General features: G+C 38.2%; 2 protein-coding genes across 3 annotated transcripts; both read right to left on the bottom strand.

The window, feature by feature from the left end:
* Positions 1–6964: 6964 nt before the first annotated feature.
* LOC113683595 (uncharacterized) lies at positions 6965–11118 on the bottom strand. 2 transcript variants are annotated; one of them, XM_089205661.1, is made up of 6 exons: positions 10517–11118; positions 9980–10290; positions 9440–9692; positions 8741–8913; positions 8270–8348; positions 6965–7668 (listed from the first exon to the last, which is right to left on the bottom strand). In XM_089205661.1, the coding sequence occupies exons 3-6, from the start codon at positions 9495–9497 to the stop codon at positions 7445–7447; spliced, it is 534 nt and encodes a 177-aa protein (XP_089061787.1). In that variant the 5' UTR covers positions 9498–9692; positions 9980–10290; positions 10517–11118; the 3' UTR covers positions 6965–7444. The 2 variants fall into 2 exon arrangements, with proteins under 2 accessions (XP_089061787.1, XP_027056655.1); XM_027200854.2 differs by having other exon boundaries at positions 9440–9623; positions 10517–10598.
* Positions 11119–12019: 901 nt separating this feature from the next.
* On the bottom strand, positions 12020–21083 carry LOC113683536 (uncharacterized). The gene is made up of 8 exons (XM_089204249.1): positions 20881–21083; positions 20238–20410; positions 19505–19589; positions 18835–19090; positions 16024–16076; positions 14140–14312; positions 13258–13342; positions 12020–12429 (listed from the first exon to the last, which is right to left on the bottom strand). The coding sequence occupies exons 1-8, from the start codon at positions 20948–20950 to the stop codon at positions 12167–12169; spliced, it is 1158 nt and encodes a 385-aa protein (XP_089060375.1). The 5' UTR covers positions 20951–21083; the 3' UTR covers positions 12020–12166.
* Between the last annotated feature and the right edge of the window lie 3416 nt (positions 21084–24499).

The following is a 24499-nucleotide window of genomic DNA, read 5'->3' as shown; positions in this document are numbered from 1 at the left end:
CAAGAAACATAATTGTCCAACGCTACACACTGATCAAGAAACTTCCTTGTTTTGTGTTGCTACCTATGACCGTCACGCAAATGTTCGTCAAATGACCGTCACGCATTCTCACATTGCGCATTCCAAAGAAATGCAGCACAAGTTTTTGTTTTCGTTTTTGCTAAGGTTGTTTTTTATCTTTTCCCACTAAGAACTGATCGAAACTGATCGAGATAGACGGATTTAGATCATTTAAATGAAAATTAAAAGCAACATCTTGTTTCAAGGTTAACTTTCTACATCAGTAACAGGAGATAACACACTTTAAAAGGACAAAGTCATTATTGGAAAACTTTTTCTTGCACGTCAGTGATATCTTATCATAGCCATAGACTTTTCAAAAACGAGGGATTTGTCCTTTTACTTCGAAGGGTGGCCAACAAGGAATTTCTCCAACAATAACGGTCGTGGCACGAGCAAAAAACTATGAATTCCCCAACCGTTTCCTCAGGAAGTGGTATATTCAAAGTGATTTTAGTGAAACCAAGAAAAACATGCACCCCTCTGATTAATTTCGGGCTATTTTCTCTATTATGTGGCACGCGCTCCGCCAATTCATTTTCAAATTCACCGCCGGTAAGTCTTAACAAGTTCCGCATGTGTCGCGGCGTTCTGCGCAATGCTGCAGGCAGCATTTCCATCTGTCAAGTGGTTTTTTAATCTGAAAATCGGAGAAACAGGGCTTAATGTTAAATATGCTTTGTGTTGGGTTGCGAATGTTTTGGAATTGAAATCGCTAAAAAATTTCGAGTATCAGGCTTAAGATTTCGCTGGACTACCAACGTTCAAGAATATTAACTTACTGGCAAACAAATCCCAATAAGGATTATTAGGCTTCTTTTTTTAAACCAGGGAATTTTTGCAGTACCTTGTATCATTGTCATGGTTTATGTCCCCCCTGCCTCCAGCGCTATTATTATAGGGAATTTCTGTTTGCGCCATGCAAATAGCGATTTGGAAAAACAAATTGGACAGTTTACAAGCTTTGCACTCCTCCTCTCCGCCCCCCTAGGAAGGTAAGGACATAGTTGGTATTCAAGAAAGAAGTGCCCCCTATTCGTTATTACTGCGGAGCGACCGCAATATTCATGTGACCCTAAAGAGCTGGACAGAAGACAAGTAAGTGTATTACCTTGCTCCGCGTCCTCAGCACAAAAGGCATTCAAATGCATCTATCGCCTGGTTCCTCCACACAAATTTTCGTTCTGATACAAGAATGGAGAATAATTTCATCACAAGGTAAACATTCACGAAATATGTAGCACCTAATACACATACTTTACACTAAATAGTCTAACACACGCACACATTTCAAGGTTGTTTAACTTTGTCATTTAAAACCGCAGAATACATTTGTGAATGTCGGCATTACTTCCAAAAACAACAACAATCTGTTTCGTCGCTTAAGATTTTGGGTTTGAAATTAAAGTTTCCGTTGCCTAATTCCTGTTCATGCTCATACAAACTTTAGTGAATTCGAAGAACCAAGCTTTCAGACGTCTGCTAATTGTTTGAGAGCGAAAAAGTAACTATTTTTGAAGGCGAAGCTGCGGAATTTTTCTTTCTAGGTTCGGACTTACCAATATCAGGAATCTTGAAAAATCTTCCGTGGACGAATGAACACAAATGCGGCAGAGTGACTGTGTTCACACTGTCTTAAAATTTTCACTGACTTTATAATTGGACCTTCCTGTCTGCAAAAGGAAACGGCTCTGTCTCTAAACAGGCTCTCTCACTTCTTTGAGTAGGATCAGCCAGTTTTCATGCTCCCATGCAAACTGTTCGCGAAAGAATTTTGAATGTTCAATCATAAAGACAAGAGAGTAAAATAATATCCAATCCATCTGGCATTGAAAACACAAAGTAGACATTAACTAGCGTGTCTGTACTACAACACAGAACGAACGGGCCTTCCTTTTTAGCTAAACTTACAAGCTCCCTCGTAAAAAGAACGCCCCATCATAAGTAGTTAATACTACAGTGGAAAAGAATTCTGGGTTTCATTTCATTTACACCTAGCCTCTCTTTGGGCTCAGCCACACTTGGTTAACGGAAAGCACCCTTAAACATTGCTTCCGTGAATGATAAAAAGGAGCGTTTTCTTATTTAAAATATTGGCATCTTCAGGTGTTGCGGGTTCCTTTGTCGCTGTTATTGCCCTTGCGGTCTTGTACGAATGCCTAAAGGGAATTCATGCCCTTTTAAATCTACATAATAGAAAAGACGACTCAAGCAGATTTCTCCGAAGGAACAGTGAAGACATTGATGGTCACAACAAAAGGTAGGAATGAAAAGGTAAACAGACGCTAAAAGGGTTCCTCAAAGTATGATTCTTGCATTCAATTTAATTTTGAGATGAACTTTTAAAGTAAATACATGCTTGTAATAGAAAAGAAGGCCACTACACTCATATAAAGAAATAGAGTCGATCTATATTTTGAAGGGAAAGACAGTGAAAGGGGAATATGATAAAAAACCTGGCAATTACAAAAGGATAAATCGTTGAAACACAGCTACAATGCGTGGCTGTGGTAATACTGTCCAAATGAATTGGGATTGGCCAACCTGTACCAGGTTACTCAAGGGGCCTCGATATTTATTTAAACAGAATTATGGTGTAACAACTTATTACGGACTTCTGCACAAACTCATGAATTGGAAAAGGTTTTAATTAAAATCCTGTTCCTTTCTGGATGTCCACGGTCACCTTCACATTCCCACACAGATGAATGTTCTCCTTGCCCCAACATTGAAAAAAAAAGCTTTGCAAACATACAACTTTAAAAGAATTTTCAAAGGTTCTTTTGGAAGTGTATCTCACACAACAACAACAAAGATCGAGGCCACGCGAAACAAAATACCCCTTAAGGGACTTGGTACAGGTTTCGCCAATCCCAGCGTTCATTCTGACCCCTGAATATTAGCAAAGTCACGTATCCTCTACTTCTCCACTCCTCTTCTTCTCTGTTTCTAGTTTTTCTCTAATTTCAGGCGGAAAGTTCTCAAAGAGCTCTCAAATACGTTTTTGTACTTTGTTCAGTTATCAGTTGGCTACTTCCTGATGTTGGTCACTTTTACTTACAACATGTGGTTATTTATGATTGTTGAAATTGGTCATGGTTTAGGCTTCTATCTGGTGACCTCTGGTTATAGCTTACTCAGGGAGAGAGAGAATTGCTAGCTACGATCACATTAGAAAGGATTTACTTTTAGTGAGAAGAAAGCGACAACCTTTGATAAGAAATGCAGACATATAGCTGTAACATAAGAACGGCGAGGAAGTGTTCTAAAGCGAAAGAGGATGGAATAATGCTAAGGGGGAAGTTTTAATCATGGCCTATTTTGGCCTATGTATCAGTTTAACTACGCTTCAAGTTGAGTGTAGTTCAGTTTGTACAGTACAAAATATGACTATGGTATCGAAACTACCCGTGATTTTAAGAAAAGAACAATACATAAGTTATCAAATTTTAAAATCCCCCTCCTCCCCGAGAAAAAGAAAAGGAAAGAAGGAACAAAATGGTGATAGGCAATTATAGAGAGATACTATTGGCACTTTTTTGCACCCACATCCCAGTCTTATCCTAGCACGAACAATTTGGAAGTAATCTTTTTTCCGAAGTTTATTTGGCAAAGTTTGAAAAGGCTGGAGTTGTGATGTCATCGTCAACATGATGTCCTGCCGCTGAAATACCCTCGTTGCTATAATGAATACTGGAACAGTAATTTAAATTGGAAGAAGCAACCCTAATAATTTTTCTGTGTATACTACAGTGATTTCCAATGATCTCTTGTAGGAATTTATCTTTCAAATAATTTTCAAGCCATCCTTTGACACGGCTTCCGATATCAAATCCGCTGCAAAATGAATGAAGAGCCATATTTAGATCACATCTTTTGTAATCTCACACACCTTAATCCAATTTACCTCCGAATCAAACATCATAGCACAGTTCGAGTGCCTCCTGATTATAAGAGGGTCTCTATGGGATTAACCGTTAGCCGTAAGACGGCAAGAAAGATTTAGCCGTTAGACATAAAATTTTAAATATTCAAACCGTTAGTCGGAAAAAAAGTTAATTGTAGGAATCTTTCTTCTGATCGCAACAGAAAGAAATTAATCGCGTACTCCCCTTCTCCGCTTCCCACAAAAAAAGGATAAGTTTGATACTCAAGAAAGAAGTATTACCGACCCACTGCAATATTCAGGCGACGCAGAGCAGAGAATTACTGAGAGAAATTGATTCCCGTAAAATGGCCTAAATTTTTATTGTTAGCCGTAAAAGCTATTATCCCATTGAGATCCTTATAAGAAGTATTCTAAAATCGTCAATTAGTCTTCTTCGCTCAATATTTCATCCATTAAAAGTAATTAAATTCTTCCGATGTTGAATATGATATTAATATCATCCTTGAAAAGCGTTCTCATTTGCACGTATCTAAATTTTAATGATATCTAAGGTACTTAGCTCTATTTGTTTCCCAAAAGATATGAAAACGGCTACCAATCATTAAAATGCATGTCAGAATGATAATGTCACTGACTTGAATTCACAATAACAAACGGATACCATAGAAAAGAATATACACTTACTTGTAAATATTTTTTCAATCCAAAAGTGCTCTGTAAGAAGAGCCTCCTAGGATTTTCAACTCCATCAGCTGCCCAGTGAAATAGGTTCTCCTAGCTGATGACCATTTATTTCTCTGTTGGCTAGTCATTAAAATTTGTCGTTAATCTCAGACAACCGCACCTTACTTTTCATCATCAATTTTTCGACATGAATGACTGGCCAAGTTTATTTTAACGACGTTACTCTCAAGTAACTGCGTCTCAAAGTCGTAATTTTTACGAAATTTTTTCGGGCAAGGCAAAGTGAAAAGGAAACCATACGATGTCAGAGTTAAAATCAGAATTTCAAGTTAGGAATAGAGATGAAAATACCACAAAGAGAAACTTGACCAAAATAGAACGAGGCCATGATAACCACGAAACCACGAATCGAGAAGACAAAGACAAATTTCAAATGACCGTTGTTAAATACAAGACGCACATTATTTAAACTTGAATATTTAAGATAAAAAAATTGACCAGCGATATGCCGTAAAAATTAAAATTATAATCTCTCCAACCGAGGTTTAGACAAAATAGAGAACTTCGAAAGTGTTGTTTTTCCTTTCTGAGTTACAAATACAATTTCAACCTTGTCCTCTGCTGGTGCATCATGGTTAAAATATTTGCACACATAATATTTTATCCTCTTTTTTCAGTTTTATAAACGCAAGGTTGTGATGTGTTTTTTGTAGCTTTACAACTTTTAAAAAACTTAATGCTAGCAATCACACTGTAATTATGAACGTTTTTATCCAAAGGGAAAAATATTTTTAAAGATATTTTAACTCTGTGTGCTTTTCAAATATACAATTCTTTACACGATTTTATTATGTCTTTTTAATAAGTGATAGCATCTCCTCGCGCATACTTCGACTCCCAACGCAATAAATAATCGGGTTACAAAGTGAGTTCAACATGAGACACGATTGTACAAGAGGGTGCCAAGAAGTCAGCAATTTCAGGTCCACAGGGAACCTCACAGCTAAAGATACGATGAGCATCGGTGAAACACACAACACAAGGTAACCAACGATGATGCCGATAGAAATCCAGGCTTTCTTCTCTTTCAAGAAGCGTTTATTTTCTTCCTCCATCGGCAGCGATGGTATCGGGAAGAGTTGCCAATCCTGTGAGCAGATCTGTCCCCGCCAAAGAGGTTAACAGTAAGTTACTTTCGATCTGAAGTCTGTTTCTGGTCTTCACCGCTATTATCACTAAAGCGTTCGTAACAATGATTGCAGGGAAGCTCAGTGTGTTAAAAATTAACACTGCAAGAGTGACCGAGTGGGTTAACGTTTGATAATCATAATTCTGAAATCGGAGGCAGTATATGGTGGACTGAATCAATGGTGCAGAAGTCATCCTTTTAGATAAGGATTTGTTGAGACTTACTAACATGGTTTTTCATGATTCTCTTAGCAGAGCTTTATTCAAAACTCTTGCAGTTGGAAAAGTTTTAAGGTTATGCCTGGCATGGAACTGAGATCATATCCTCTGCGGTTTATGATATTTACAGCCTCACGAGAAAATTGCCCTGACATCACAGGCAGTAACTTGACAGCGAAATATATTTTCAAAACTGAATTGAAGAAAATTCTTACAATGATTTATACTTATCATAAGTATAAATCATTGTAAGAATTGTCTCTAACAATTCCTGTCTGTGAGAGGAATTGTTTCCGGGCTCAAGGTGTCAGGAAGTGCCCACAGCATAGCATTGATAGAGATTAACTACTTTATCAGAAAAAATACGTCTGAACAAATATGTTCAGAAAAAATATGTCTCAACAATAGGTACGCAAATCAAAGCAGCACGTAAGCTTTAATGGTCGTTGAAACGGTAGCATTTACAGGGCCTTAAATTTTAACTGAGTGTCATGTACCCTATAATCGCCCGGAACGATTTCTGTTTTGCAGCCTTAAGATGCATTGAGGGTTGTCCAATACACACAAGGAGCAGTAAGCAAACGACTCATCAACTAGCGTTTTCGTAACATTATATTGAATTGACGGAGAAACTGAATAGAATATCTGCTTCCGCGTTTAATTGCGGCGATTCATATTTCAGGGCTTAGCGGCGGTGATCAGACAATCAATAGGGATTTTAAATGAATTGTTAGTCTCAGACAGAATGAACAAAGGGACAATCAAAAAAAGTTCCTCACCGATTAGAGAACAATAACGTATTTATAAATCAAAAACAGTGAACCTCTGTCGAGCAGCATTTTGCCATACTTTGGATTTTGGAAATGTTAATGGCGCTGATCGACATGCCTACCGGCAGGACACACAACCAAGCTCTGAATAACAATTAATCTCGGCAAGTTTAATTAGTTTTTTTTAACCGCTATGAATGATACATAAAAATTTAAGACGATACTACTATAAGGTCACCCGTGTCCTGTTTCAATTCTTGGGTGTTTACGATCAGGTTTGTTACAAAACCGACGAAAACCTACAAAGACAGCGAAAGAAAACCAAGTCTAGTATTACATCAAATGTTCACTAACACGAGCGAGTAATTATCCTAGCCCTCATCGTCGCTGTTGTTGTCATTATTGCTATCTTTATTGTTGTTTTTTCTCTTTGTTCCTGCAGGCCAACCGTTGACACATTTAAATATAGCATAGAAGTACAGTTCATTCATCCTCAAATAGTACTTTTTTTACGTCATGTGGCTCTTATGTCTATCAGATAAAGGCTTTAAGAGCCACATGACGTATTGCTTCTTAAATGCGTTGAAAATGTTGAAAGTAAGAGTGTGTTTCTTTGTTGCTGCGGTTATTTATATCATATGATATTTTTTATCTCAACGCTAACTTTGGGAAACGAAGACGGATCCTCCTTGTTGACGCGTTTCAAGCCTGCCTTTTTAGTATCCTTCTGAAGGCCAAAACAGCCCTCGTCTTTATTGATATCTATCACCAGTCCAAATTGACATTTTCCCATCTTGTTCAGACCTCTGGTTTGAATTGCTTCTCTTGTTTTCATGGTCATCTCCCGTCCAAAAACACCTGAATAGTGAAAAATAGTCAGTTGATTGGTTACCTTGTCCGAAGTCATAATTCATCGACTGAGGGGGGGTGGATGTTGGAGGATTTAAGGGGGGATCACATGGTTTTAAGGGTGAACAGAGGGAGATCAGTCGTCGCCAACATAGTATAGAGGGTGATCATAGAAATTTGACCGCCAATCAGCTGCCAATGACGGGGGATAGGGGGTGGGGGGAAGGGAAGGAACTAAAAGAGAAGAGCCTCAGGGGGGGTTATGTAATACTATCTCGACAAAAGCAAAATCCTCCGCACCCTCCTCCCCCGGCGATAAATGACGAACGGTCCCTAAGATACTCTACTACCTTACTCCAAAGTTCCAGATGCCAATATGCAGAAGAAGTTATACAGACCCAACCAATAGCTATTTGTGCCTCTCTGAATGGAGAGATCCACACTAAGTTTCCCGGCATTTTTAAACAAGCAATCAGCAGAGTGCGATATTACTTAGCTTCTACTGCTTTTTTTAAACAATGACTCGCGGTTTAAATTCACAATGAAACTGTGGGTGAAAAAGTTTCTTTTCCTAAATACTCTCTAGATTTGGAGACTAGCTCGATTTTACCTGGTACGCGGTTGTTCAACAGCTTTCCTACTCTATGCGTACGTTTACAATCGACTTCTTTATGGTACTGGTATGATGTCTAAACAAAAGAAAAGTGAATTTTTAGTAACAAAAAAAAGGCATAAAAGGAGCTCAGGAAATTAATAGAGCAACAATTTTACGATTTGATGTCAGCTATGGCTTTCAGTGGCTTCCCGTTTTTCCACAGAGAAATCCGCTGGTAGTGACTTGTAGAGTTTGCGATACGATGTTGCAAAATTTTTACAGGGAATGTGTTCCTTTTCAGGTCATGTATCAAGTACAATATACCCTGTCACTTATTTATCTTACCAAAGAGAAAAAGTGACTTTACTAACGTGCCTCGTCCTCCAAAGCACACATGCCGCTTTGGATAATATGTCGTGAGTTTTAAAGACACAAAACACCCAGAGAGCTCAAGGTACAAGAGTATAGTATATGAACAACAGATACCTGGCAATGTTGTTCACCGCTTACTAGATCTTTCACCATTTTGGTAGTAACCTGTACTTTAAATCCTTTCTTCTCCAGCGCAGCCGTCTTCAGCATTTCACGGACCTCAGACTCTGGGAGTCGAAACTTGCGATTACGAATTTTCACATCCAGCAACTCATCAGAGTTGGCATCTGTATTATAAATGGAAATTTATCAAACTTAAATTTTGCATCTAAAATGCAAAATAATTTCAGAAAAGCCATCTAAAAACTGGTTAATTCCATATTCAATTCAAGAGACCGTCTCATGCATGAACAAGCATAGTGTACCCAAGCTCATGTTTCTATAATTTACGAATGGTTTCTGAGACACTTGAACGCTTTAATCAAAGTGCCTCTGACTTTGTGTCCACATTTATTTTAAAAAATATAGAGAAGCAGTTGAATTAAAACACTTCAAATGCAAAATGTACACGTACGTGTCTCAAAAATATTATTTATGAAACGTCGCTAAAATTTTCATCAAAATATTAGAAACCGCTCTGTAACGCTATGAAGAGAGGGGTATCGAGACTCAAATAAGGCAAAACTAAACAAAGAGATACGAGTGTGCTGCAAACCAAAAACTTGAAAAAGGTGGGTTAGATATTTCAAGGGGCAGAAACCGAAATGTAGTTTCTTTAAAATGATGCATAAAATTAAAGGCTATCGGGCTCACCTGCTGTATTCCACAGAGAAAAAACTACCAGAATCGTTACAAAAATGCCAAGATTCATCTTGAAAGACTTGAATAGACTTAAAGCTTTGCCAGAGAGTAACTTTCAGTCCTAGCCAGAATTTATAGCATAGCATGCACAACTTCCTTGAAGCTTCCTCGCAACTTAGTTGCAATCTGCTCTCCGCTAAATGAAGGAAGTGCATATATGGGTTTAATTTCAAAGAAACCCTCCAAAAATAGTTGTGACATCATTCTGAAAGTGCAAAGGTCCTTTGTTACTATTCAGCTTACACACCTGCATTCCATTCTTCCTTTCTTCAATAAAAGCATTTTTAAAATTTATCGCTGAAACGCGGTTAAGAGCATCTGACCGCGAAGTATTGTCGGTGTACTAGAAAGGGATTCTGGACTGCTCACTTAGCTTCCGCAGTCGTGCTTCGGTATGACTTCCTTTCGTTAACTTAGTTGCAATCTGCTTTCCCGTTAATAAAGGAAGTGCATATGTACCAATTCAATTCCAAAGAAACCCTCCAAACTTACTAGTTATGACGTTATCCTGAAATGGTAGGAGTCCTGCTGCTACCATTCAGCTTACACAGTTGAATTTTCTTATTTCTTCCAATCAGTTACATCTGATCGTGAATGAATGTATTGTTGGTTTTCTAGGAAGACATTCTTGACTAGTCACTCAGCTTCCGTGGTCGTGCTTTGTTTTTACTACCTTTCGTGGAAGCCAGTCTATTTTCCGCTTCCCGCTTTAATGAGCTGGGAAGCATCTGACCGTGAAGGTAACCAGCCATTGTGTGTCACGGGCTAGATGGGACTCTCTGCTTCTTTCTTAGATTTCATGTCTACAAACAAAAATAGGGATTTCATTAACCATCAGACTTTAAACTAAAATGTTTCAGGTTTTCCAAAGGGGCAATGGGGGTAAGGGGGGGGGGGGGGAGGGGGAGTCGCAGTGTGCAAATTATCGAATCAATGCAGAGCTACCAAGTTCAAACGTCAGATCATTAAAGTATTTCTGCGGAGAGAAGTTTATTTCATTCAAAATGTTTTTGAATAACAATAACCTACCATAAAAAATGCAATGATCCACCGATGGGATGGAAGGCTCTATACCTTATTGGATTCCATTATCATTTTAATGACAGCGGTCAGAACCTACATAAAGTAAGCTTGTAAACATATTAGTAATCAACAACAATGATTTCTTTTCGAAACACCAGACGTCGCGTACTGAAAAAATAACTCTTCAGAAGACTCTCTTGTCGAGCAATCTTTCCCTTATCACGCGAATAACGCAGGAAGATTGATAGGAAATGAAGTAGGCTGAGGTTACAATCTTACAAACTTTACAGCCATCAAATGATTTGCACTTGCACAATGAGGATGATAACATTGCTAAGTCTGGTGCTAAAAATGGAATTTTATTCAATTTAATGCGACGTTCTGCATAAAAAAAACTTTCAGGCGGTTCTTATGACAGCGCATTTCAAGGAAAATAAAATTTTGTCTTATAAAACATCTTTGACAATCTCTTGTTTTGTCAATGAAATTCCTTCACGAGCTATGTAAGAAAATTAGGAGTTTACAATATTGCAAAACGTAATTATTAATCAAAGAAAGATAACCGTCACCTTTTAAGTTGCATCTTTACAACTGATAAAACTGAAATGACTGCTGAGCGTTTCTAGGAATTGAAAAATTTATATTCTATGATTTATCTTCAGACGCTTCTCAAAGATACAAATTTACATACGGTAAAAGCCTCTTTGTTTCTGGCAAACAAAACAGCTGTGGGAGGTGACCCGAAAAATTGTTTTTCGAAGAGGGTTTCAAAGAACCTTTCTTCTAGGAAAGCCAAAGATTAGATATAAATATATATATATATATCAAAATGCATTTGAGTTGAAATTAAAAACGGTTTATTTTCCAGGTTTGAAAAAAAAAAACTCAAGAACTAAATCAAAAGTTTTTGCGAATGGAAAAGCAATAAAATCCCTCGCACAGCCCGGCAAAGTCCAACGCTAGATTAGGCACAGTGAAGCGTGTTGGATTAGTCACAGGGTAGTGCACGATTTACCACAAGACGATGCTTTTTCGATCCCAGGACAGGGTTCGATTTGGAACAGTTTAGCAGGTGGACTAAGTACCATACGACACTCTGATCTGCTTAAGTGGAGGAGATTGTTTTGATAAGACATAAAATACCAGCAAAGTAGTTTGGCTCAGTAAAATGCCGTTTTAGGAAGAGTGCAGCGCTCTCAATGATAAGAACAATACATAAATCCCTTTTGGGAAATCTTTTCTCTTTTTTTTTTTCTTTTTTTTTGAAAAAAAACGTCGCTCTATATAGGAACATTTTTCCCTACTGAAACAAAACGGCATTCGAAGTCCAGATAGGAATAATTTGCAGAATATAGCAAAGTAAGTACAGAAACTAGGGTAGCCAACCGATGAATCATAGGTGGGAAAAGGGTTAGGGTGAAGTGAAAGCAGTCAAGTTAACACTGAAAAGAGCAATAGCAACCACATTTATTAGCATAAGTTCCCAATTTCCGCCTTATTAACTTTAACTTTCTTAACAGCTTCATCACTCTTCCTCTGAGTACTTTCCCTTCTGTACGTTTATCAGTTTCGTTTCCGTTGTGAGTACATTTACGCGCGTAATAGTGTACTATCATTAACAAGCCATCGGTTAAAAGGTTTTGAATTGTTTGTGCGTTACAAGAAGGGGATACCGGTATAGTTTAAACGAGGAACTCTGAAAACTACACCCTGGAGCTTAAGTCTTATAGATGCTCTAATACTGAAGCCAACGAGTCGACTGATCCTTTTCTTCACATTCTTGCTCTTGCGTCTCACATCGCAGCCCTTGCCTCCTCTAAAATCAACTTCCAGTCCCATTGTACACTTCCCATTACTGCCGAAATGCCTGTCTTTCACTTCCTTTGTTACCCAGCGAGACATTTCTTTTCCGAAAGCACCTTGAGAAGAAAGAAACATTGCACCAGTTAGATTAAACCTAATCCGAATAACCATGCGAAAAATTAATAATGCGCCTCCACTGCGTTTATCAAACTTGATCACTTGGTGAAAAATAAACCACGAGTGTTCAGCATAATTTGCCAATTAATTCGAATCTTCAACATCCCCCCCGGGCAACCCACGAGCATTTGACTGTCGTCCGTAATTCTAACATTACCTGGGTGGGGTGGGAAAATTAAATTAGCGGAATACACGAGTTTCGTTATAAATGTGAAGGATTTTATAGGCTTAGAAGAAAATCCAAACATCGTAGAATGATACATTCAAGCAAAAAATCAAACGGCGGCACCAAAAACTAGTTCGCACATTTGCCAAATTCTACATTATTCGTTGATCACAAAGAATCGTTTTAAAAAATTGTGCTTGGGTGGGGCATTTGAACACAACTTTTTGCCGGAATGGGGTGGTGGGAACTTGAATTAATCAATCTTTAAAGGTTAAAATACCCGAGGGCTACTCAGGGAATTATGGAAGCTTCGTATTGATCGACGCATGACGACAGTGTTATGTTTGCGCATTGGTTGAAAGTATTATTTCAGGACATATCTTAATTGCTTGAACGCAGTAACAACAGACATGCCTTTAAGAAATAGCTATACAGGCACATGGTGAAAATATCAAGATTACCCAACTGGAGGATTATTTGGAAAAACAGAAAATGCTTTAAAACTGTTTTTGCCTCAGTAGCCGGCTGTGATTCATCGCTTTCAACGGACAATAGATGAATTTCTTTACTACAGATTTCCTTGCACTATAAAGATCAGTACCCGGTAAAGATGAGTTCAATTCCACTCCCGTCTTTTGAATGGCTCCCACAGAACAGTTTACAACTTTTTGATAATTGTACACCGTCTGAAGAAGCAAACAAAGCGTGTTTTAAATATATTGTTCACGTCTTATACAACAATGAACATTAACACTCATTCATAAATGAAATTTCGGTTGTATCCTAATAAAAGTTACCTGATTCTCCTCCCCCCCCCCCCCCCCCCGCCTTAGGCTCTGTAAGACAGGATTCCGATGATCCCCTCACATTGGCCGCTAACGTTCTACAGCACCTCCTTTATACTCTGTTAGCGACAGCCGATCGCCCCTCCATTCCCCAGAAAACCTTGCGATCCACCAAATCCTCCGACTGACCTCGTGAGGAGTTCCCGTGAGGAGTCCCCGGGAGGAATTGAACCTCAAACCTTCGGAGTCCACGCTCAAATGCTCTACCACTGAGCCACAGAGACTTCAACGAATTTCATATCTGTCATGCGTCCTGCATACTGTTAAAATTAGCAATGTCGATAGAGTCATGATTTGTAAATAGAGTTAGGAAGATGATAAGTTTTAAGCTCGGTAAAGAAATAGAGAAAGATGCTTTTTTGCCTTGTCACGCGCTTGGGATAATGAAAAGCACGCGTGTCATACATGAACTTCGTAATGGGCCTTGCTTCCCATAGTCTCACAGTCGCACAATGAAATATTGTTGATACCGCTAGTAAGATAAAATTAGTATTGTACATCAAAGTATAACTTGTAGAATTGTAAGTAATGTTTAGTAGTGTTAGTAACATAGGTTTATGTAATCAATTTATGATATTGAAGAAAAATAAATAGATAAATACACTGCTAGTTATTCTCCTAGTAAGCATAATTCTTACCTCAAAATCCGATTTGGCTCTTCCAGGCTTCTGAAGCGACTTTCTGACAACTTCTTTTTGGAAGCCACGGATTTCGAGGTTTGCCTTCTCTAACATGTTACACATTTCAGACGACGAGGGTCGAAAACTGGAAGGTTCTTTCACTTTCATTTGCAAGTCTTCAGTCGAGGCACCTTTAAAGACAACCAAAACAAGAAATTATTAAGCCCTGTCGACGTCGTTTAAGGTTATAAAGCTCGAAAATCCAGCTACAATTACTTTTCTACCCAGGCAGACAATAGCACCTTCATTACTTGATAGCTTGGGAAACACAAAAGGAATGAGGTATTAAAGGGAGAATTTTTGGGAAAGAAAACTTGGAATAGCGAACCATTAACCTGAGTTTGATAGAAAAAAGAAAGATGGTAAGTTTTTGGGCTCGGTAAAGAAATAAAAAAAGATGTTTTTTCGTCTCTTCACGAGCGTGGGACAAAAAAATTCTGAGTGCCCATGAGGAATCGAACCTCAGACCTTAGGATTCAAAGGACGATATTGCTGATTCTGGCAGTATGCAGGACGTGTGTCATATGAACTACGTAATAGACCTCGCTCACCGTGGAGTCTCTGTGGCTCAGTGGTAGAGCATCGGAGCGCGGAATCCGAAGGTCTGAGGCTCGATTCCTCAGGGGGACTCAGAATTTTTTCCTTGTCCCACGCTCGTGATAAGACGAAAAAACATCTTTCTTTATTTCTTTACCGAGCTCAAAACTTATCATTTCTCTTATTTCCATCTACAAACACTACGCCATCGACACTGCTGATCCTAGCAGCATGCAGGACGCTTGCCATATGAACTTCGTAATAGACCCCACTCACCGTGGAGTCTCTGTGGCTCAGTGGAAGAGCATTGGAGCGCGGAATCCGAAGGTCTGAGGCTTGATTCCTCACGAGGACTCAGAATTTTTTCTTTTGTCCCACGCTTGTGACAAGACGAAAAAACATCTTTCTTTATTTCTTTGCCGAGCTTAAAAACTGACCATCTCTCTTATTTCTATCTACAAACACTACGCCATCGGTACTGCTGATCCTAGCAGTATGCAGGAAGCTTGTCATATGAACTTTGTAATACGGACCCCGCTCACCGTGGAGTCTCTGTGGCTCAGTGGTAGAGCATCGGGGCGCGGAATCCGAAGGTCTGAGGCTCGATTCCTCAGGGAGACTCAGAATTTTTTTTCTTTTGTCCCACGCTCGTGACAAAACGAAAAAACATCTTTCTTTATTTCTTTACCGAGCTCAAAACTTATCATCTCTCTTATTTCCATCTACAAACATTACGCCATCGGCACTGCTGATCCTAGCAGTATGCAGGACGCTTGTCATATGAACTTTGTAATAGACCCCGCTCACCGTGGAGTCTCTGTGGCTCAGTGGCAGAGCATCGGAGCGCGGAATCCGAAGGTCTGAGGCACGATTCCTCACGGGGACACAGAATTTTTTCTTTTGTCCCACGCTTGTGACAAGACGAAAAAACATCTTTATTTATTTCTTTACCGAGCTCAAAAACTTACCATCTCTCTTATTTCCATCTACAAACAACACGCTATCGGCACTGCTAATCCTAGCAGTATGCAGGAAGCGTGTCATATGAACTTCGTAATAGACCTCGCTCACCGTGGAGTCTCTGTGGCTCAGAGCATCGGAGCGCGGAATCCGAAGGTCTGAGGCTCGATTCCTCAGGGGCACTCAGAATTTTCTTTTTTTCCCACGCTCATCTTTCTTTAACCTCAGTTTATTACAGTATTATTTAGGCAAGGAGTTGCGCTTTTTTTTAAGCGCAAGTCTAAAGAAGACTAGTCAGGGTTCTGTTTTATCCTGAGACTTGCCACTGAGCTTATTTAATCTTACGAATGGCAGTTTTGAATATCGGCTTCGTTAAGCATTCCTGATTAGGCACGGTACTACAACGCATCATTAAAAAAAAAAGCTTAAAAGTGGATTAACTTACCAACCGCAGAATCCTGAATGAAAATCAAACTCACAAGGATCATAAAGCCACGAACTGTTTTCATTTCGAATCGAATTTCAGGAATAGCTGGCAAAAATCTCTTTTACGAGCTTTGGCTCAGGCTGTTTGCGCAAAAGAGAGTAAGACGTGATAGTTTATAGCCACATTCACAACTGAGATGAAAATACGATATGTGCAAGGTTTATAAAGCGTTAGGTCATGTTTATGATTGCAAAATATTGGATATGGTTTTTTTTTTCTGTCCTTATTAAAAGGAAAAAAAATGACATGGACAATATCCTTTCATAATGATTGAACAGACTTCGTTGTGGTGTTAATTTTTTTGACTTACTTCAAGACTTACAGCTCATGTTTTCTGTTGCCGTATTGCAAAACCATTCTCTGGAAAACCCTTTTCTTTGCAAAAAAAAATTTAAAAAAGGAAGAAAAAAAACATCCCCAGACGTTACGAAGTATATAAATCAGCTGCCAGACTTTTTTCGTGCAGAACTAAACGAAAGCGGGCAATCCCATGGGGGCATGACATGACCTGACATACTCATACTGCCCGCTCATGTCGCCAATCAGAAGACAGGATTACCGTGATTACCATCACTCTTCGAACCAAATGATATGGATGTCATATTGTGTTAGGTGTTTTCATGGCAACATTTTCAACCTTAAATATAGTTCAAAGATGATAAATGAGACAAACAATAGTTGATGACATCACGTAAATATTTCGGCTCGAATTTAGTCGGACGTTTCGTTGTAGTATAGTGACATCACTTTTAAGAATAGCCTTTTCTCGGGGTTTAAGTTGCAAATATATAGAGATTGTAGCGCAAAGTGAAAAAAGTAAAAGGTTTGTGGGTTCTTCACGCTTCATACGTGCAGCTTTGTTATGAGAAAACGTGTTGATAATATTGTTCTGAATATCATGATAACTACAAGTACTTTCTACACTTCTAGTACTCGAAGGTTATTCCCTGCATATACCATATTACTCGATTCTAGAAGCTTTTTCCGGTTTACTTTATCAATAGCTATGGCGACCTGTAACACAGCACTTTAAAATTCATTGTAATCCGTTCACTAAACCCTTATTAATGTTAGGTGTGGATGTGATGTAAGATTTATTTGGTCTTGTTCCAGAACTAGCCAATTTCTCCCCCCCTCATAATCTATTACAAGAAAACAATCCAGGCGCCCATAGAAACACAATCTGATAGATCTATGTTGGATCGGCTAGTTGTTCTCTCAAAGCGAACTTATTTTTTCAATTTCTTTTTAACCCCTCTCTTTGTGTTTTCCTTTTTTCATAACCTGCAACGTCACTGAAATATTTAGAAAATGTTGATTTTTCATAATATAAATGAAGAGTTTTCTTTGCAAGACGGAATTTATTGATTTTGATGATACAGTCTTCTTCAACTCAACGACTATTACATCCTTATTTCTAAAGTCTATCATCAATTTTTGGATTTAAAGATTTTCCTTTTATCTAAACTCCTTTGTTTGTGTGATGTGCCTGACATGTAGGACACATATTGCGAAATTAGAACTGCGCAATAGTTACGTCGGACACTTTTCTTACTTGGCAAAGAATAGAACGCTTTTCGGTTTGAATGTCATGCCGCCAGCTGCCCAAGGTGCGTAAGATTAACAGGCATAAGAGAGCTTTCCTTGAAAAACGCAAAACAACAGAAGAGTTATCTCGAGCACACAATAAGTTCGACGAGAGCCCTTTCCTTACTAGTGCATGTCTAAACACCGCATGGTCAAGCAAAGAACTGCAATTTCTGAACTGCGTGTTTGACAATTTGGTAAACGGGTTGCTTATCGGATTATTAACATTCATATTTACCGTTTTGTCTGAATATGCGCGAGACGCTCTTCTGGCCATTTAGCCCAGATCTTAATTGATATTAAGATGTTCTACTTTCGGATTGTTTCAGGAAAAATAAATCAGCTTTGTCGATTATACGTGGTTTGATTTAGCTCATCAATTATCTCACTGTAGACGAACACAAAACTTTGTTTTTAAACAAATATTTGTAACTTAGAGAAGCAAATGAATTCAAATACTCTTTAAAAAGAAGAGAAAAAGAAACTAATCGGTGATCCGAAAATCAAATGAAAGTGAAAGAACCCGCAAGTTTTAGACCCTCATCGTCTGAAAAGTGTGACATGTTAGAGAAGGCAAACCTCGAAAACCGTGGCTTCCAAAAGGAAGTTGTCAGAAAGTCGTTTCAGAAGCCTGGAAGAACCGGATCGGATTTTGAGGTAAGAATTACGCATGTTAAGAAAATACCTAGCAGTTTATTTATCTTTTTATTTGTTTTCCTTAATACCATACATCGTTTACAAAAACCCATATTACTATCAGTACTTAACATTACTTACAATACTAGCACTTGTACTTTGATGTACAGTACTAATTTTTTTTTTAAGTGCAGTACCAACAATATTTCATTGCTTACCAAGGTGATAACGATATTATCATTACTGATAACACAAAATGACTAGTATTTATTGCTTGGGGAGAGGTGGGCGGGTCAGAGGATTTGGAGGGTCACATGGTTATTGCCGTGTGTCACTCAAGATCGAGCCAATGACAACTTTGAAATCTAAACTATAAGAAACAGAACGAACTGTTTTCGAGCTAAGATCTACACTATCATTCCATAGAACAAGGTTTAAAATATAACTAAAGAAAGCTGGTATAGTTGACACGGGGAACTCTGAAAACCAGACCCTTGAGCCTCAGTCTTATAGATGCTTTAATGTTGAAGCCGAAGAGTCGACGGATCCTTTTCTTTACATTCTTGCTCTTGCTTCTCACATCGCAGCCCTTGCCTCCCCTGAAATCGACTTCCAGTCCCAATGCACACTTCCCGTTGCTGTCGAAATACCTCCCTTTCACTTCCTTTGTTACCCAGCGGGACATTTCCTTTCCGAAAGCACCTTGGGAGAGAAAGAAATTTTTCGCCAGTAAGATTACACCTTTCTGGAAAAACCTCGCAAAAACAAAATTAATGGTGTGCCGTCACTGCGTTTAACAAACTTAAACAGTAGTAAAACAATAAACCACGTTCGGATAACAATATTGCGTTTAAGCAATGATCAGGACACATTTTAATTCATTGTTTTCATGCAATAGAAACGAACATGTTCTTTACCATTTCGCCAATAAGAAATGGTCAGACTGGCAGATGGTACGGAAAATATCGAGATCAGTAAACTGAAAAAATTTCTGCGAAAACAGAAAATGTCTTGAAATTGTTTTACGCGCCTCATTAGCCAGCTGTATTTAATTCTTAGCTTTTAACATTCTTTAAATGGATTATTTTCAATAGACTCCCTTATAAAGATCAGTACCTGGCAAAGATGTGTTCAATTCCACTCCCATTTTTTGAATGGCTCCCACAGAGCAGTTCACCACCTTTTCATAATTGTACACCGTCTGAAGAAAAAAATAACTGCCAGTTTGAAATGTATTATTCATTTTGTATACAATCATAAACATTAACATTGATCAAGAGAATATAAACTGTTCTCTTGCACCTATTCCTAAACAGAAACGACAAGCACGCATGGTACTTATCAATCCAATTTGTAGAGATTTCCCTGTTTGAAAAAATATAAACTTGGTATTACATACTTCCCTGTAACAGCATTTAATACAAGATTAGTTTTGGACGAATATTTTTCGTAATGTTTTATCATTATCAGAGTCTATTATGTTTGCAATGCCTATCAAAGATGAAAAGCGTACAAACATTTATAAAAGAAAAAAATTTCGGTATTGCTTGCATAAATTCCAATTTTTCTCAAAAAATAGTTAGTATGATATGATCGTTTTTTGCAAGCTTTTACATTATACTGTAATTTATTTGTACTTTTATTGTTGAAAGTATTGTTAGGATCATTATTACATTAATATTGTCGGCGTTGCTAGTAAAAATGTTATTATTGTACATCTAAGTAAAGTTAGTATTGTAAGTAATGTTTAGTAATATAGGTTTTTGTAAAAGATAAATGTATGATATTGAACAAAAAACAAATAGATAAATAAACTGCTCGGTATTCTCTTAGTATACATAATTCTTACTTCAAAATCCGATCCGGTTATTCCAGGCTTCTGAGACGACTTTCTGACAACTTCCTTTTGGAAGCCACGGTTTTCGAGGTTTGCCTTCTCTAACATGTCACACATTTCAGACGACGAGGGTCGAAAACTTGAGGGTTCTTTCACTTTCATTTGCAAGTCTTCAGTCGAGCCACCTGTAAAGACAACAAAAACAAGAGAATCCAGTTTCATTCAATCCTGAGCTCTGACAAAGTCGATAAGTTGAAAGTTTGACAGTTCGTAAATGCGGCTAAATTTACTTTTCTACGCAAGCAGAAAGTAACACTTTCATGACTTGACCGCTTTGGAGGCACAAAATAAATGAGGCAGGGAAGAGAGAATTTTTGTGAAAGAAAAACTGGAACAGCAGATCACTTGGACAGAAAATTGTTTCCGCTGAAGGAACTTTGTCTAATGCCTCGCAATATTTTTAGGTAACGATTTGCGCCTTTTAAAAACGCACTTCTAATTAAAATTAGCCACGGTTCTCTGTTATCTGGAGATTTTCCAGCTACCTGATTTACGCTTACGAACAACAGTTTTGAGGATCGGTTCTATTAAGCATTCCTAATTAGGCACGGTACTACAGCGCTTCATTAAGAAAACTTAAAGGTAAACAACTTACCAACCGCAGGAAAGTAAACAAAATTAAAACACACAAGGACAAAGATCATCAAGTCACAAGTTATCTTCATTTCGAATCGAGTTTCTACCGCGTCTTGTTACAATCTTTCTTTAAGCGTTGGCACCAGCTATTTGCATAAACGAGCAGAAGTGGTAATAGTTTATAGCCACAACCTCAATTGAGAATGGAAGAAAATGTATGTGCATGGTTTATCAAGCGTTAGGTCATGATAAGGATAGCTGGATATTGGAAAGTCATTTCTTTTTTCTGTTCATATCAAAGTGAGGAGGACAATATTCTGCAATAATGATCGAATAGATTTCGAAGTGGTGTTCATTTCTTTGTCTCTCATCAATATTTACAGCAGCTGTGTTCTGTGACTCTCTCACTGCATTACTGGCTTCCGGTAAACTCTTTCCTTGGAGAAGAAAAGAGGAAGAAAAAAACATACTCAAAAGTTACAAAGTATTCAAGGCAGCTACAGGTCTCTTCTGTGCAGAATTAAAAGCGGGCAATCCCTGGAGGGCACATGACTTGACATACCCGTACTGCCCGTTAGTGTCACCAATCAGAAGACAGGATTCCCGTCATTTTCCGTATTCGGCGAGCCAAACAACTTGATAGGGAAGCCATATTGTGTAAGGAATTTTCATGGCGCCATTTTCAACTTCAAAATAAAAGCAACTCAATTGCAGAGATTTTTTGGTGATGATAGACCAGATAAACAATAATTGGTAACATCACGAAAATATTTCGTCTCGAATTGAGTCGAACGTTTCGTTGTTGTAGAGAGATACCACTTTTAAGACTAGATTTTTCTCGGCCTTCGGGAAAATTCATGAAGAGACTGTTGCGCAGAGCGGAAAAAGTGAAAAGTTGGGGTGTTCTTCATCCTGGCAGCTTTGTTTCTGAACAAGAAATACAGACAATATTGTTTTAATTATCATAATATCTACAAGTAATTTCTGTAATCGGGATCCTCACGATTATTCCTTTCATACACCGTATTGTTCAATTCAAAAAACACTTAAATAGGAATAGGCCTTCGCACTCTTTTGAACGAAATAAAATGACAATATACTCATTATATGAAATTATGTGCGACAAAAAGGCAAAATGTGGTTGTAGGGGAATGATACACAACCAGAAGTCTCCAGAAAGGACGGCCGTTTCTCTATATTGGGTATTGCCTCAGTTGAAGCGTGTCTGAAACCATGCATGCATAGATAGTCAATTCAAAGACGTTTGTTATCAGGTACCAACCTATCAGCAAAATTTGGTTGAAGCTCAAACAAATCAGTTTAAAACAGCTAAATTAAAGACCCTTAATTAACTGGGAAGAGAATAGTGATAAATTGAAAGAGGGTGACTTAACAGTTCACTTCATAGCTAGCGCGCGTAACTTATGATCCTCGAAGAATTATCCATTCTTGTTAGAATATAAATCTGTAATATTAGATAACTTTTCGGTTTACTCTTACAAGAAGCTATAACATTTATAACACAGAACTTAACGGTTCGGAATAATCCAATTCCCTACTTTATGTGTTGCCATGGTAACCACCACAAGTACCCATTAAAGTATTGCTCAACAATATAGTTGCAAAGATGTTTTTAGTTTGCCCACACCATAAAAGCTCTTTTCTTGTAACCTTTCATCATTTCACAAAAACTACGGCAACAGAAAACCCTTCCGAGCCTCCTTAAACACCACTTTTGTTCAACCACACCTGTATTGTTTTTAACAGAGAACGCTTGCGTCCCATGCACTTGCCCAGTGGTTGTTTCGATGAAATTCCGGCCACACCTCATAAACTTCGTGATCCGTCGTGGACCCCAGGTCAATGGTCAGCGGAGAAGGTTTGCTCCGAATTTCAGAACGAAAACTTCAAAATGTTCAACGAAACCATGGAGAAAACATCCCAAGGAAAATTCCAGTCACTGAAGGCCCCGTTAACGAAACGTTGGGAAGCTGCAACGTCTAATGAGAAAGAAAACTGTCTCAAAACAGCCTAGATGTCTTGTCGGCTGGTATGCGATGTAAACGCTCCAAATGATCCGGACAAACTTTACGAGGCCCTGGTAGTGGCAAAAGAGAAAGCGAGTTGTTGAAGAACTTGAAGAAGAATAGGGGAAACCAAACAGCATCATTTTATTTCCAAGCGGGTATATATTTAGCCGTTCTTAGCCACTATTTTGCTAGAACAAAGTATATGTACATATTTAGTGTGGTACACAAAAAAACAGTTTACTCGTAAAAAGCTTTGTGTTCTTTATATTTTTACATACTTATAAAAAATTGTAGAAGGTAATTGAAATTGAAAAAGAAAAGTTGTCCTGCATAGCAGTCTTTCAAATTTCCTTTTAGCCAACAGGGAGTCACGCAGGGGCATGGGGCGAAAGCAACCAAAAATTAGGAGCAGGGGAAGTAGCTTATTTAGCCGGCTTTTTGCAGTTATTTGTATATAAAATGTAATAAGCGTGGTACACCAAAAAATCGGTTTACTTAGGGTTTTTTGTCGTTGTCGTATGAAATAAAAATGTACAGGAAAATTGAAAATGAAAAGAATAGAGTTTAGTGATAAAAGGTCAGATTGAATCAAGGAATTAGCTGAAACCAACATAGTTCACTTGACAATTGTATGTCGGGCTTATAAGTGGAAAACGCTAAAAAATTGTACATTGCTAGTTTTATTCACACCATACGTAAATGACATTGGTTACTGTTACGGAAAATCATATTTTAGAGTCAGCTTTGTATAAAGTAATGATTTTGCAAACATTCTTGGGAATAGCAAAAATGACTTAGAGAAAACATTCTATGTATAGTGTTCATTCCGTGTAATGGGGCACAAATAAAAGGTTCTGGTAGAAAAGACACCTTATTTTATAGCACTGATGAAAAGCAAAAAGGTACCCCGGTTAAAAATATATTGATGACTCTGTTAATGAATATCAGTTCTAATTCAAAGGAGAAAGTTATGAGAATAGAATAACAGTTGTCTGTACCACGAAGCATGCCTTCACTATTTAACCTGAGAGTCCTAAAGCTTTTTAAGTATGTCCGAATATCTTATGACGATAAGCCCGCCACCCACCCCACCCTGCGCCGTACTGTTTTCACTTAGAGGCTCATCAGCGGTCATGTTTCTGAGATAAACATGACGATCGCTTCCCGATTACCGTTCTTGTCGATCAGAATATCAGAATACCAGCCTCGAAGATGAAGCAGTTATGTTATTTGATTCGTACTTCACATTCGAGTCGAGGCTTGAGGGGCACAGATACAGGCCTGAATTTTTTTTCAGGCCTTATTTTCATTACTGCCTAATTAGTGCACATTACTGCGAGGATCACTTTCATTCACCTCTTTATCCGCAGTTCAAATATATGACTTTCATATGTTCTTAACCGTTTATTCATCACTTCACGGGTTTATTTAGAACCAACATCATGACCAGCTCCCAGTTGGCTTGTTAGCTCAGTTGGTAGAGCGCTGCACCGGTATCGCAGAGGTCATGGGTTCAAATCCCGTACAGGCTTGAATTTTTTTCAGGCCTTATTTTCACTACTGCCTAATTAGTGCACATTACTGCGAGGATCACTTTCATTCACTAGT

This window comes from Pocillopora damicornis, chromosome 4, assembly GCF_964200805.1.
Source record: "Pocillopora damicornis chromosome 4, jaPocDami1.2, whole genome shotgun sequence".
NCBI lineage: Eukaryota > Metazoa > Cnidaria > Anthozoa > Scleractinia > Pocilloporidae > Pocillopora > Pocillopora damicornis.
This window is presented reverse-complemented; position numbering and strand designations above follow the sequence as displayed.